This window comes from Cryptosporidium sp. chipmunk genotype I (assembly GCF_004936735.1).
Source record: "Cryptosporidium sp. chipmunk genotype I strain 37763 chromosome Unknown contig_2, whole genome shotgun sequence".
Classification (NCBI taxonomy): Eukaryota; Apicomplexa; class Conoidasida; order Eucoccidiorida; family Cryptosporidiidae; genus Cryptosporidium; species Cryptosporidium sp. chipmunk genotype I.
Window position 1 is genome coordinate 578,307 of NW_027125624.1, and position 14,599 is coordinate 592,905.

General features: G+C 32.4%; 8 protein-coding genes across 8 annotated transcripts; 5 read left to right on the forward strand and 3 right to left on the reverse strand.

Annotated features, from left to right (window-relative positions):
* Positions 1 to 83: 83 nt before the first annotated feature.
* ELE39_001899 (uncharacterized protein) lies at positions 84 to 771 on the forward strand (the record flags this gene model as incomplete). Its single annotated transcript, XM_067345622.1, has 3 exons — positions 84 to 296; positions 357 to 524; positions 592 to 771. 3 exons carry the CDS (start codon positions 84 to 86, stop codon positions 769 to 771), a joined length of 561 nt encoding a protein of 186 aa, XP_067199510.1.
* Positions 772 to 1,191: 420 nt separating this feature from the next.
* Positions 1,192 to 4,653, reverse strand: ELE39_001900 (eIF4G eukaryotic initiation factor 4; the record flags this gene model as incomplete). Its single annotated transcript, XM_067345623.1, has 1 exon — positions 1,192 to 4,653. The coding sequence occupies one exon, from the start codon at positions 4,651 to 4,653 to the stop codon at positions 1,192 to 1,194; it is 3,462 nt and encodes a 1,153-aa protein (XP_067199511.1).
* A 1,171-nt stretch (positions 4,654 to 5,824) lies between these two features.
* Positions 5,825 to 6,985, forward strand: ELE39_001901 (deoxyhypusine synthase; the record flags this gene model as incomplete). Its single annotated transcript, XM_067345624.1, has 2 exons — positions 5,825 to 6,595; positions 6,668 to 6,985. The coding sequence occupies 2 exons, from the start codon at positions 5,825 to 5,827 to the stop codon at positions 6,983 to 6,985; spliced, it is 1,089 nt and encodes a 362-aa protein (XP_067199512.1).
* Positions 6,986 to 7,243: 258 nt separating this feature from the next.
* Positions 7,244 to 7,618, reverse strand: ELE39_001903 (fatty acid binding; the record flags this gene model as incomplete). The annotated part of the gene is made up of 1 exon (XM_067345626.1): positions 7,244 to 7,618. The coding sequence occupies one exon, from the start codon at positions 7,616 to 7,618 to the stop codon at positions 7,244 to 7,246; it is 375 nt and encodes a 124-aa protein (XP_067199514.1).
* A 102-nt stretch (positions 7,619 to 7,720) lies between these two features.
* Positions 7,721 to 8,173, reverse strand: ELE39_001904 (uncharacterized protein; the record flags this gene model as incomplete). The annotated part of the gene is made up of 1 exon (XM_067345627.1): positions 7,721 to 8,173. The coding sequence occupies one exon, from the start codon at positions 8,171 to 8,173 to the stop codon at positions 7,721 to 7,723; it is 453 nt and encodes a 150-aa protein (XP_067199515.1).
* A 928-nt stretch (positions 8,174 to 9,101) lies between these two features.
* On the forward strand, positions 9,102 to 9,842 carry ELE39_001905 (translation elongation factor 1 beta 1; the record flags this gene model as incomplete). The annotated part of the gene is made up of 1 exon (XM_067345628.1): positions 9,102 to 9,842. One exon carries the CDS (start codon positions 9,102 to 9,104, stop codon positions 9,840 to 9,842), a length of 741 nt encoding a protein of 246 aa, XP_067199516.1.
* Positions 9,843 to 10,327: 485 nt separating this feature from the next.
* Positions 10,328 to 11,806, forward strand: ELE39_001906 (vacuolar ATP synthase subunit h; the record flags this gene model as incomplete). The annotated part of the gene is made up of 1 exon (XM_067345629.1): positions 10,328 to 11,806. The coding sequence occupies one exon, from the start codon at positions 10,328 to 10,330 to the stop codon at positions 11,804 to 11,806; it is 1,479 nt and encodes a 492-aa protein (XP_067199517.1).
* Positions 11,807 to 12,692: 886 nt separating this feature from the next.
* Positions 12,693 to 13,469, forward strand: ELE39_001907 (RRM domain containing; the record flags this gene model as incomplete). Its single annotated transcript, XM_067345630.1, has 3 exons — positions 12,693 to 12,762; positions 12,818 to 13,165; positions 13,234 to 13,469. The coding sequence occupies 3 exons, from the start codon at positions 12,693 to 12,695 to the stop codon at positions 13,467 to 13,469; spliced, it is 654 nt and encodes a 217-aa protein (XP_067199518.1).
* Between the last annotated feature and the right edge of the window lie 1,130 nt (positions 13,470 to 14,599).

Here is a 14,599-nt window from a genome sequence, read left to right on the forward strand (position 1 = left end):
ATTTGAATTAAAATAAGCAAAAGCTTTTATTTTAAAATAATATATACATAAATATATATAAATACAAATTTGATTTATTGAAAATGAAGGTAACCTTTTTATTTGGAATACTTGGATTATTTAGTGTTGTAAATGCTGAAATGCAACGGATTAGAAAATACAATTATGGCAAGGATTTATGTGAATTTGATATGAATAGTGTATTAAAAAGAATCCCATCATTAACGGATTTATCAACAGGAGACATTGTCCAAACACATTTAAGTAATGAAGAATTTGAAATCTCAAGTAATGGTGTAAGTTTTATATTATTGGTAAAACTCTAATAATTTTTGTTTTTGCTCGATATTTTTTAGAAACAAATTAAATCTATTTCATTAGATGAGATAATAACTCCATTGGAAACTACACCAAGTACTGATCAATGTTTTACAATTACTTATGGAGGTGATGGAGAAATTGAGACTTTATGTTCAGATTCTATTGGTGGTAGAAATTATATAATGAAGAAAATCACGATGAGCGTAAGTTTTCATCAAATAGTTAATAGGAAAAAAAACAAATTCATTCATTTTTTTTAATCAACTTTAGATTCTCTGCCTACATTTGGGAAAAATGAGAACTGAAATATCAGGAATTTCCCCTCTAGAGCAACAAGCAAGTATGGAATTACAAGGAAATATTCCCGAACAAGGTGCTATTACTGTTCGCCTCGAAGGTATTGATGAAATTCCTAATATTGAGGTGGTAACTAATAGTGTAAACAAGTAATAAAAAATTTTAATATGTAATGTGTCTGTTAAAGATAAAAAGGTCTAATAATTGCACTTAGAAGAAATAAAAACAAATAATCATTACAATGATAAATGTTCATGTATTTAATATTTATTATATAATAATTAATAGAAGTCTTCTTTGTGAATTTTAAATCCTTATATATTCTTATTTCCACAACATAGATTTTTAACATTAAATTTCTTTACTTGCTCTCTATGAATAAACAACAGTAAATTTCAGAAATTCGGTAAATATATCTAATAATCATTATGTTAAGCTAATGCTACAATAACTAAAGGGTTTAAAAGAGGGAAAAAGGTGGAGTAAATGATAATATAATCAGAAAATGTTGAAATGCGTCCTCTAGGCTGCTTTTCTCTTCTAATATTATGACTAGCACTGTAATTACATTGCTTATTGCTTTTGTAGGCCCTTTTGTTTTGAAATGTAAAGCTCTTCCTGAGAAGTCATATAGTTATAATAAGCAGAATTCCCAACGAGGTTGGATCTTTCTCCAACAACTACAACCGAGCCATACTGTGCAGCAATTGCTGCTCCACCTAGGACATCCTCCACATCTATATCCTTCAAAATATCGGCTAGTGCTTTGGCCTTTTGTTTATGGACTTTCTTGACCCACTTATGCTTTCGAAGGTCAAAGACATCTTGGATTAAACAATTCAATCTTGTGGAAATGGATGTATTCTGTAATTCTCTTAGCCTTCCAAACCATTGATCCACAATCATCTGAGACTTCTCATTAGAATCCAAATAATATCCTGTAGTCATGATTAATTGACAAAGACACTCTATGGCATATTCATCAGGACTCTCTTGTATCATTACTAAGTCAAATACCAGTTCATTTAAACTTCTCATTGGGAACATCTTTCTAATGAAGAGTTCTCCAATCAGTCGGATTATCCCCAAAACATGTAACTTTCGTTTCCTATACAATATTGCCAGCTCCTCTGAGTCGTACTTTTCCCGCTCCTCGTCCGTTGGAGTCATATTGCGAGGCATATTCTTAAACTCCTGTTCACATCTTGCCAACAAGGCTCTGCTAAAACCTATTGTTGACTTTCCATCTCTGTTCACAAGCACCGGACTTCTCCACTTAAGTATCTGACATAAATCAGCATACATTTCTGAAAAGTCGGGTTCTGTTATTGCTTTCTCCAGTACTTGCTTTACCAACTCCTCAAGCTCATCCACGTTCTTAATCTCATCAATACATACAGCAAGTTTCTCTGCAATTACCGTAAACTTCTCCACGGTTATCTTATTCAAGAGACTCTTCACAGCTCTCCTTACTGTCTCTAAGGAGTCGACACCCTGGCCTCCATGGAGGTTCCGTCTCCACGGCCCAACCATTCCACCACCACCAGTGCTGCTACTGTTGTTGGTACTACTACTACTACTACTAATGGGAGTTGCACTATTGCCATTGTTGTTACCTCCACTATGACAGGAACTTCCCTCCTTAGCCTCGGAGACTGGAATTGCCGATCCCAATTTCTCTCTTCTTTCTATATCTCTGGTCATTATTGGGTCGGCATTCTCTGTTTCATTCACGTCATTTACACCAGTACAGTTAGTTGCATTGGCATTGACTTTAAAATCAGTGGATTTACCATTTCTACCCAAACATTCAGACTCCTGGGAAAATAACTTCCCATTCATAGAGTCTGATCCAATAGTCGTCTCTCCAGAAACAATATTCTCTGAATCGTTTGAAGACCCAGACAACTTCTTCCTAGAGTCAATCGCCTTCCCTTTCTCCGAGTTCACTTCTATACTAGAGGGGTTTTGAGTAACTCCACCTTGGGCTTTATTTGATATGTTTCTCGATTCATTTTCATTTGGTAAAGCTGAGGAAAATGCCTCTCCTGCGCTATGTGTCTTCTGTTGTTCCCCAGGTCCATATTTGAGCCTCTCTTTGGCATTCCCGCTAACTTGGTGACTACCAGATGTCTGGTTCCCACTGATCACTCCTGACGGGTTGCTACCATTCCTCATGTTCTTGTTAAACCTCTTCTTACTCTTCTTCTTCTTCAGGTCTTCCAAAAGTGGACCCCCTAATGCACCCTGTCCATATAGATGAGTTCCTCCACCCTCTGTTGAGTGTTTTGGAAACACAGAACTCTGACCGGGCCCGCCATTGCATGCACTTGAGCCCTTTCCCATGTTTTTTGGCCCTGAATACCTACCGTGGCGCCCATACGTGTGATCCCCGCCATTTTGATTTTTCCAGGAACCTCCTCCGTTGCTATTAGAGAGGTTGTGGCTATTATGTTGGTTGGCGTGACCTTTAGTGACAACATTTGAGTTCTGGTTATGCTCAAAATTGCCTTTATGACCACCAGAGTCCCCTTTTGCAAAATCCCTATGTTCGGGGTTGGTATCTGAACTATTACCCTGTATTGAATGGGACGGTTTCTGTGATTGAGCCTGCGATTGTTGTTGATTTAGAGACTGGATCTTATGCCTTTGTCCAGTATTAGCAGCAAAATTTTGTTCAAGTTCAGAGCCTATGGTTGTCACTGTTGTTGCTGCTCCTGCTCCTGGTTTTCCATTCGCAAAGCTTTTGTGTGAAGTTGTCCTTGACTCCTTGGGAGGTACATCATTTTTGTCTTTTTGGTGGCCTCCATGTGGTGCTCCTTTACCAATATTGTCCTTATGTTGATGGTAGTTTGAGTGTTCTCGCGTGCCATGCTGCCTGCCGTGCCCATAATAGTGAGAGTCTCCTCCTCTTTTGTTTGGAGTTCCATGGAAATCCTTTCTGGAGATCCCAAGTCCATTATTGTTTTGGGAAGAGTAGTGCTTTCCTCCCTCCTCTTTAGCCGTAGTAGTAGGGGCTGCTAGATTGGTAGTATTAGCAGCATTGACCGTTGGTGGTACAGCAGTAGTACTTGTGGGGTTGGTTGTCGTTGATACTACTGTTACTGTCAAACTGGTGTTACCGGCATTCTCAACGGTACTGGTATTGGAAGAGCCAGTTTGTAAATGTTGAGATCTATTGTGGTGGTTGGGTCTAGATTGAGAGTTATGCGAATTCCCTCCTATGCCTCCAACCGAGCTAGAGGATGGGGGAAACTGTTTTCTATTCAAATCGTAACCTCCAGAAGAGCCTCCATGGTTATGCTGCCTATTTCCTGAGTATCCGTATCCTCTTCCTCTTCTATCTTGGCCATATCTCCCTTCGTGGTGGCCATTATGGTTTGATGACGAGTATGTCTGGTGCTTTTGCTGGAAGTTAGATGGTATTTGTCTCTGATTTACTTGTTTGGAATGTTGGTTAGAATTTTGGCCTTGCTGGTGTTGTTGTTGCTGTTGTTGCTTTTGGTGATTTTGTTGTTGATGATTTGGCTGTATCTTTTCGGGCTTATTGTTTTTTGCATGGCTAGGCTTGGAGTTGTCACCGTTCCCTGTAATATAAGCGCCAGTATTAGCGACTGTAGAGTTATTACACTTCTCAGAGCTGTCTCTACGAGCACCATAATACTGGTCCTTAACACCTCCATTGTTATTAGAGAAGTTTTTGTTAGAACCACTACCATTATTTGTATGTCTATTACTATTTAGACGTGACTCATTGTTACTCGTGTGATCGTTACTTCCACTATGACTGTTTACAATCTCATGAGAACTCTCATTCACATCCTTAGAATTCTTACTTATATTACCATTTACATGATTGTCATGCAAACCTCCGCCAGTATTCGCATTTGTGGATATATATCTGTTGTGTATTTTATCCTTTTCTTTGCCTATACTGCTCTTTTGAGCTCCATTCGTTGGTGACCTTTGAAAGGGACGCCTGAACTTTCGCTTCTTATCATTAGTATGACGCTCCTGTTGTTTCTCTGCCACCATATATCTATAAAAATCTGGGACAAATTAATTTAAAAGGAATCAACACCCTTGTCAAATACGGGCATACAACACATACATTATTTATTAATCGCGTATGCTTACACCTTTTACCGTGAGGGGAGAAATTTAGAAATCTTCTAAAATTCCCAATGAGGGGCAGCCATAGGTACCTCCAATAATCAGAATAGACTTAACTTATTTATTTCAATTAATATTATATGTATATTTTCAATTTTATTAATTGTTTAATATTACACGTATTTAATATTTATTTTATTAGGTATTATTAATACATTGACTATTTATTAATAAATTAGACTAAGTTCCCGCCTAGTTGATTTATATTACGTGTTTTAAATTAATATTTTTATTATATTAATTATTAAAATAAATTTATAATATAAAGGATGATTTCCCCTCAATTTTTTAGTGGCACTTCCGCCAAAATTTGCGTGATTACAAGTCTACATTTGAATGATTTGTATTACTAATAACTAGAATTGATTTTATTTTAACTAGAACATAGATATTACTAATTTATTATAAAGCATTACTGTATTACTTTTAGTACTCTTTTTTTGATTTAAATCTCATGTGCTCTCATAGATTTTTAAAAAACTAATCAATATTTACCGAGCCTTTCTCAATGTAATTTATAAAAGTGATCTGTGCCAGCATGGCCATTCTATAATATAACTTCTTTCCTAGACTTTGAAATCAATAATAAATTCTAATACTGATTTAAAACAGACCGACAAAATTTTGATTAAAACAAATCAGTGGGAGGGGAAAAAGATGACATTTTATTATATTGGAAGACAATGGCAGCTTTTGGTTAAAGCTATAAAGTTAACTGGAGTGATCTTATCTATGTAGAATATATATATATATGTAATGCTAGTTTTCAACAATCTAATAGTAATAGATTCTTTACACGATATCTTTGTTTTGTCTAAAACATATATAGCTAGTCCGATTTTTCCAAAGTAGACATTTTTTTTGTACTAAAAAAAACAGTGCCTTTTTTTTCTATCTTACATTTATTAATATAATTGAGGCTATACGGATATATGTTAGACGCAGTTTCTGGCGATATAGACAAAAAAAACTTTACAAGAAAGTTTATATTAGTGCAAAAGAAAAAACGAGAAAAGTAAAATAGTTAGTTGACATGGATTCTTCAAAAGAGTTTGGAGATATCCCAAGCATTGCTAAAGACAGTGTGTTTTTACACAGTGAGCCAATTGAAGACGACGATAGTAAGGTGTTGGGCCCGTCTAAAGATAAATTTACGGATATAACAATTAAAGAATACTGTAAGGGCATTAAAAATATGGGATTTCAAGCTACAAATATTGGGAGAGCAATCGACGAGATTAAAAAGATGTTAAGTTGGCGTTTATCAGACGAAGAGATCGAGTCAGATGAAGTAGAGCCATATAATAATTTGGAATATAGAAGAAATGTAAAATGTGCAATTTGGTTAAGTTTTACATCAAACATGATTTCTTCTGGACTTCGTGAAATATTTGTGCATTTGGCAAAGAATAAGTTAATTGACGTGATTGTAACTTCAGCTGGCGGTGTTGAGGAGGATTTTATTAAAGTTTTAGGAAATACATTTCTTGGTGAATTTACTCTTAAAGGTAGTGAACTTAGAAAAAAAGGTTGGAATCGGATTGGAAATCTATTAGTTCCAAATCAAAATTATGTAGACTTTGAGGAATGGCTCCAACCATTATTGGATGAAATGCTTGAAATGCAGAATAAAGACTCTGTAAACTGGACACCTTCCAAAATGATTCACTTTTTGGGCGAGAAAATTAACCACGAAGAATCTCTGTACTACTGGTGCTACAAAAATAATATTCCAGTTTTCTGTCCAGGAATTACTGATGGATCATTGGGTGATAACTTATTTTTCCACTCATATAGGAACCCGGTAAGTTGATTCTATTCTATACTTTAGTTTTGTTCATATAACTCTCATTTATATATTTTTGCCGCAATATAGGGTCTCAAAATTGATGTTGTTGAAGACATTAGAAAAATTAATGATATTGCTCTTAATGTTAAGAAGAGTGGCATTATCATTCTTGGTGGAGGAGTTCCTAAACATCATATCTGTAATGCAAATTTAATGAGAAATGGGGCTGATTATGCTGTTTATATATCAAGTGCAACCGAATTTGATGGTTCTGATTCCGGAGCTTCTCCCGATGAAGCTGTCAGCTGGGGAAAAATCAAAGCTGAAAGCACTCCTGTAAAAGTCTTTGGAGATGCCACTATAATTTTCCCGCTCATTTTTTATTCTACTTTTCTCGATACTTAGACGCTTATATTTATAGTTAATATATATATATTTTTTTAATCATTTGGGTTTAAATACCCTAAATATGTCCATCGTACACTTTCCAAATTCATCAATAAATCTATAGGAATTATTTAATATATGTTAATGTATTAATGTAAAAATAAAGATTATGAGGTATTAACGCAATCGCAGCATGCAGAGATGAATGGTCTGCATGCAACCATTTGCAAAATAGGCGGGTGTGCCAAGTATTTGCATACGTGTCATTATTGTGACTTACCTATATCTAATAAATTTAATTTTAGTATATTCTTGTCCAGGCTGTGTCCATCTTGTTTCAATGACTTTACCACGTAGATTATCACTTTCACGAGTCATACAAATTGCAGTAACAAATTTATTATTGGTTTTTTCGTGCTTAAATTCAATAAATTCAACTTTATTCCTCCATACCCCCACCTCAGAGTTCTTTTCTATAAAAACTTCTCCTGTCAGGTCCCAGTTCATGATTTGTGTAGGCCCAAAAAATGGTTCTATCTTAATAGCAAGTAATTTTTCATTGAATATTTCAACTTTTAAGGTGTAGTTACCTTTATTAACTACCTTTCTTTTCAATATTCCAACACCAATTTTCTGTAAAAACTGTTCCATATCATCAGATTCTTCACTAATGATTTGCCAGCTTCCAACTAAATCTTGAACACATTCTATTTTAATTCAGTTTTTTTTTAATTCAAAATTAAATTTCATATTTTAAAACTTACCTTCAATCTTTTTGTTTCTTTTCTTTAAGTCATCTAATTTCTCTATTAGATTCTGATTCTTATTTTCATATCCCACAATATTCTCTCTAAATCTTACATTGCTCAGTAACTTTGGAAGTTCTTCTTTAACTATAACTAAATTAGTAATATTGTATAAATTATTTTCTCTAATAAATTGCAAGCTAAGAATGAGATAAATAAGAAACTTACAATTTGGATTTCCTTCAATAGGCACATACAAATTATAGTCATCATTCTCCAACAGCTGGGTATAACAAAACATTATTTCATCATATAGTGCATTATTAACATTCAAATTAATTTGACCATCTCCGGGAGATTCAACAGATGTAATGCTTATTTCAAAGTTCTCTCCAAACTCATAGGTTTTAAGCTCGTTGTAGTCCTCTTTTTGTCTCAAAAATGTAAAGCAATCACACATAAGTATTTCTTTTTATAATTTATTCCAGTTTACTTAACACTTATTGGCTTATTTAAAGATATTTGCAATCATTACTCAATATGAAAATTAAAACTAGCTTAAAATATATATTTCAAATCTGTAAACTATATATTTAAAGATGCCAGTGCTTGTTACCTATTTATTTCAAATATTTATAGATTGCATTAACTTTTTTTATTCTTCTAAAAAGTTGTGTGGCGCCTAAGTTGCACTAATTTTTATATTATTTTTCCTTGTTTAGTACAAACTCGAGGTGGGAAAGAGGAGGGAAGTAGGGGGTAAGAGAAACAAATATAGATATTTGTAAATAGGATAGGAAGAAGATGAAGTACATAGTAGGAAATTAGTCAGTATTAATCTAACACAAAAATTGAAATAAAAATAGATAATTTCTTAATTTTTTAAAAAATCGAATGAATTTTATATTTAAAATAACTTTTTGCCAGGTTTTTCGAAAAATTTAAAGGTTTCTTTGCCACCCCCCAAACTGAAATATTACATGTAATATAAATGGCGCCTAATTAATTTTATATTACAATATTAATTATTTTATTATTATCGATACTTTTGTCTTTGTCTAAATAATTTAAAACAATCCAGCGCCAAAATGCATTTTGACGCCAAACGTACAAAGATGTTAAAAAAGTAATGAGTTAGTTATAACAAAAGTAAACAAATAATAAATGAGGGGAAACTTTAATTAAATGAATAGAATTTGTTTATTTAAAAAAAAATAGGGGAAATGGAAGAAACATAGTTAAATTGACAATATATTAAACAATATATTGTCAATAATAATTGCTTGAAAAAAATTGACTTTCATATCACATTTTGTATTAATTAAAATTAATTGAGCAAAATTTCATATAATAGTTTTTTTATTGTTTCTAGTTAAATTTAGGTTAAAATGGATAAGTTTGGAGATATCTCAACTGATGCAGGAAGAAAGAAACTTAATGACTATCTTTCAACGAGATCTTATATGAATGGAGTATCGCCAACACAGGATGATGTTGAAGCATTATATATGATAATAAGGGCCGGTGGCTTCTTCGATTTCCAACATATTTGCAGATATGTATCTCATTTACAAAGCTTCACAGCTGCAGAGAGAAATGCATTTCCAGGAGAATCATTTAAGAATAAACTCCAAAAGAAGGGAGGCGCTAAGGAAAAGAAGTCAAACGATGATGATTTCGATTTATTTGGAGATGATGATGAGGATATGGAGGCAGCTAAGAAAGCCATGGAAGCAAAGAAGAAGGCATTACAAGACAAGAAGGCAAAGGAGAAGCCAGCAAGCAAGTCATCTCTTGTTTTGGATATCAAGCCATCATCATTAGATGTTGATTTGGATGCTGTGGCCAAAATGATTAGAGGATTAAAAATTGAAGGTGTCGAGTTTTCAGAGGGAGAAAAGAAAGTTCCAGTTGCTTTTGGTCTCTTCAAGTTGCAAATGGGAGCAACCATTATTGATGACTTAGTTAACACTCAAGACATTGTTGATTCAATTGAAACTCTTGGTATGACTGATGAACAGAAGAAGAAGTTCTCTGAGAAGGACGATGCCTGTGGTGATGAAGATGAGGAAGAAGAGGAATATGGACTTGTTCAATCTTGTGAGATTGTTAGTTTCAACAAGCTTTAAGAGGCTTGAAATTTAAATCAGCTAGAATAGTTAGCTAGTATTTAACCTACACAAATCCTTTCTAGGAATTTTTTCTGTGATTAGCATCCTCAATCTGCATTATTTATTTTAACTGTTTCTCATTTTGAGTGTGTTAGAAGGCAGCTCGTTTTATTTTCTAATTAAGGATTTAGAATTATCTTTCATTTATGTTTATTCGATCAGTAATTCTAACGCTTTTTTCTTTGGCCTTTAACTTTGCATGGGCTTGATAACTTTTAAAGTGAGGATGGTTGGCGCCCTTAATGGATACCGGCAATAATGTTACTTAAAAGAGTTGTCTTGAATTATTCCCGCCAAAGTGTAGCCAATATATAATATTTGATTATTGGCCAAGGAGGAAAAAAAATTATTAATAAAGAACTGGGTCTAGTAAGAAAGTCAACATAATTATTCAGGAGAGAAAGAGGTTGAGTAGAAACGGGTATTATTTTGACTTTGGAAAGATGAGGTCCACCGAGCAAGTTAAGCTCATTGGAAAATTAGCATCTTCTGAGCATACTTCAACGGCAGAGAAGCGATCTAGAATATTGAGCCATGCACCACACTGGAAAAAGTATGAATTGGCTGGAGCACTTCCTGTTGGTTCTTCGGTAAAATTAATGGCATTACATAACCAATCATTGTTGGTTAGAAGCCAGCTATTAAGCTCAGATAAACAATTGCGACAATTAGTTTTGAATTGTTTGGGCATTACGCCAGATTTGGAACCGGCTCAGTATATTCTTACTATGATTTATGAACTTGTGAGGGATGATGCTGGGCAATATCACGGTTTTGTGGAAACTACCAAGGGAATTCCGATATTTGAAAAGTTTATGCAATTTTTAGAGCGCCCTAAAGTTGATAGTTACCTTTCTGATAAACTCTTATTCTTCTTATCTGGCTTAATTAGCCACTCAAATGATGGAGCTTACACAAGGGAAAACATCACAGAACTTATTGATCATTTATTTAAAACACCGGAAAACAGAAGAAGCCAATCAGGAGGTACTCAAGATGATTCTTCATCTTCTATATTATCAGGTTCTAATGTTAACCGAATGGAAAGCTCTTATTCTACTTTAAATGGAGGTTATTGTTCTGTTATAGGTGCATTGGATGTTCTTGGAAATTTGGTAAAAGTTGACTCTTATAGAATGCTTGTTTTATCTCATCCAAATGTTGTTGAATTCATTTCCTCAAATCTAGCATCAAACTCGCCTACATCTCATATATACAAGGCATGTGTTATTGTATGGTTACTTTCTTTTAATGCAGAAACTGTTCCTATTCTAGTCTCAAGAGACCTTATTAGACAGATTGCTAGTACAATTACTGATTGTAGATCTGAAAAAGTTGTCAGAGTTACTCTTAATCTACTTAAGAATGTTATGAATAATGACGCAGCTGTTGAAAGTATAATTGACTTGGGCCTATTGCAATACCTTACTATTTTAGAATATGAGAAATGGTTGGACCCTGAAATTTACGAAGAAATTCGTCAAGGACAAATAATGATCGACCAAAAGCTAAAGCAGTTCTCAAACTTTGACAGGTATTGTATCGAGCTTGAAAAGAAGAAATTTAAGTGGTCATTTCTACATACAGAAAAGTTCTGGCTTGAAAATGTTATGAACTTTGAGTCTGATGAATTTGCTGCTATTAAGAAACTTGCACATTTATTGAAGACTTCTGATGATCCTGTTACTCTCGCTGTTGCATGTTTTGATATTGGTGAATTTGCCAGACTTTATCCAATGGGAAAACAAATTCTAGGGAAGTTGAACGTTAAGGAGGTATTAATGACTCTTATGACTTCTCCAAATCGTGAAATTTCTAAGGAGGCTCTATTATCAATTCAGAAGCTCATGCTCAACAAATGGAATCGTGCCAATATTGGCAATAGTTCTGGGTCTAATACAGCAGGCACGGTCAAATCTTAGAATAATAAGGATTGGAGATGAGGATTTGCGATACAGACTAAATTTAAATAATAAAGATAACGTAATCAATTTAGAAATATGTTTCCCCCAAAATATAGTTATTAGTACTTGTGCAGACAAATTTTAATTTGTGGAAATTATCTTTATTTCCCAAAAAAATTACTTATTTGCTTACTTTAATAAATAGACTTTCACTTACTCCAAATTTGATTTTTTTTTAGTCTAAGCTTATTTTAATTTTTATTTAAAGTATGTTACCGCCAAAAGTTGTTTCTATAAATATTTTTATAGTTGCTTTCCACATGCTAAGTACATTTATAATATTTTGCAAAATAACTGTCTGTGATTACATGCATACATGCATGCATACTCATGTGTATACGAGTAGAAAACTACATGACATGAGAAGATAGGGCAGAAAATGACAGAAAAAAGTATTAACAAAGGAAAAATTATGAATAAAAAATGTGAAAATGTCATGAAGAAATTATAAATTTGCATGAAATAATGAAAATTTGGGAGAAAAATAAATGCAAGAATGTGATTGAAAACTAGTGACATTATGTCGATTAAAACTATCAGAGAACCCACAAAAACAAAAAAAATGCACTTAAATAGTTATGAGTCATATTGACAGAATACAAAGTTAATTCTGGAGAAAATAAATATTAATAAAAATATAATTATATTTTTGTTATTATTAAATTGGAAGTAATATTACTAAAAAAAAGTAAAAAGTTATTTGGGAATACAGAATTACACAAGGTATCATTGACTCCTCTGTTTGTGTATATAAGGAATTTCACAATTACTAACATTAATTAGAATTCATTCAAGTAATCAAAATAGAAAATAGATACATACTTCGTTCAAGTAAAGATAAAAGATGGCTAAAGGAATGCAAAGTATTTCAAACAAAATCTTAGTGGATGGTTTAAACGAACAAATGACCAAAGGTATGTTGGTTTTATATATATTCTATTCTATTTATTAATTATGATATTCTTAAAGACCAACTTATAAGACACTTTGAAAAGTTTGGAAATGTTGAGAATTGCCAATATATTCAAGTAATGAATTTTGCTATCATTACATTTTCAGAAAAGGGTGTTACAGATAATGCACTAAGATCGCCACATGTTATTATGGGAAGGGAGGTTAATTGTAGATTATATTGTGATAAGTTGGAAGACCTTGCAGGTGAGAATTCTCAAGGTACAATGTTTAGAACTGAAAAAATTTTTGTTGGAAATCTTCCAACAACTTGTTCACAAGATATTCTTAGAAAATATTTTGAACAATTTGGTCAAATTAGTGATTGTGTAATGATGTGTGATAAAAAAAGTGGTATTGGAAGAGGTAAGTTAAAAACTATTCTTATTTAATAATATATATAAAATAAAAATAAAACTTTCTTTATATTATAGGATTTGGATTTGTTACATTTACAAATACTAGTGTTGTTGATGAAATAATTAGAGCTTATGATGAACACTATATAGATGGACAATGGGTTGAAGTTAAAAGAGCAAGTCCAGAAAATGCTTTAAGAGGTGGTAACATGTCTTGCAATGGTATAAGTTCTCTTAATGCAACAAATCTATCAACCAGAGAAAAAAATAATACCAGCCTTTTGATCAAAAGTTTTAATTCAAATTTGTAAACATAAAAATGAACGATCAATACGAAATTATTACTCTTATTATTTGTCTGAGTAAAAACTTATTATATATAAGTTTCATATTTACATTGGGCAGTTCTTTATTCAACAACTTCAAAAAAAAGCCTTTAAATCTATAATAAAATAGCAAGACTTATTGGGAATGGATGAATTTTTTTCTCCAAAACAACTCTAACTTAAATGACCAATAAGTTACCATTTAAATAACACATTCTTATGGTATTTTAAATTTATTATTCAGTATTTTTGAGCGATAGTGTATCAATTTTAGAAAAGAGAAGAGAATTTAATCATTACAAAAAAATCCAAACATATGGAAAACAAAGTAACAGCTTTCTAAAAAATCTTCAACATTATTCATCTATTTCTCATTGCTATACACTATATTATGACCGTTAAAAAAATACCGTAAAAATTATAAACATAAATTATTTACTAAATTGCATGCCTTTTTTTTTATTATACTGTAATAAAAATTACTTATGCTACCTCTATTAAATTCATTTTGCCTTACCGCCAAATCCCCATTTTTATTATTTATATATACTACCCATATATTTAAAAATTAAAACCGCTCAAAAGACAAGACGCCGCGCGCAAGAATTAAACAATAAGGTATCGGGTACTTTTAATTTGTATTGATATATAAATTATTTCTGTTTAAAAAATATACATATGTATATATTTCATATATACATTATATGTTTACATACATTAACCAACTTTATATATCAAATCTTTAATTATTTAATAAAAATCAAACTGTATAATTTATATTCCTGGTTATAAATTCATTTAACTTTAACTATACGTCTGGAGTCTACCAATTAAAATATTTATTAAATTAATTATTTAATAGTATTAAAGAAATAAACGTATACGTGGAATTATATTAAATAATAAGTTAATACTATAATAAATTAATTTGCGAGGCAAATAAATATATGTACGTGCACCAGTCATTAACCTACAAAATATAAGAGCTAAGTACATGGTACTTTGCAGTGCGCATATGTATATCCATGTAAACTAAATTTTATATTATATGTTTGGAAATTTGTCTGTTTTTTTTTGTAATTTAGAGAATAAGTTTTAGGAGACTATTATTATAC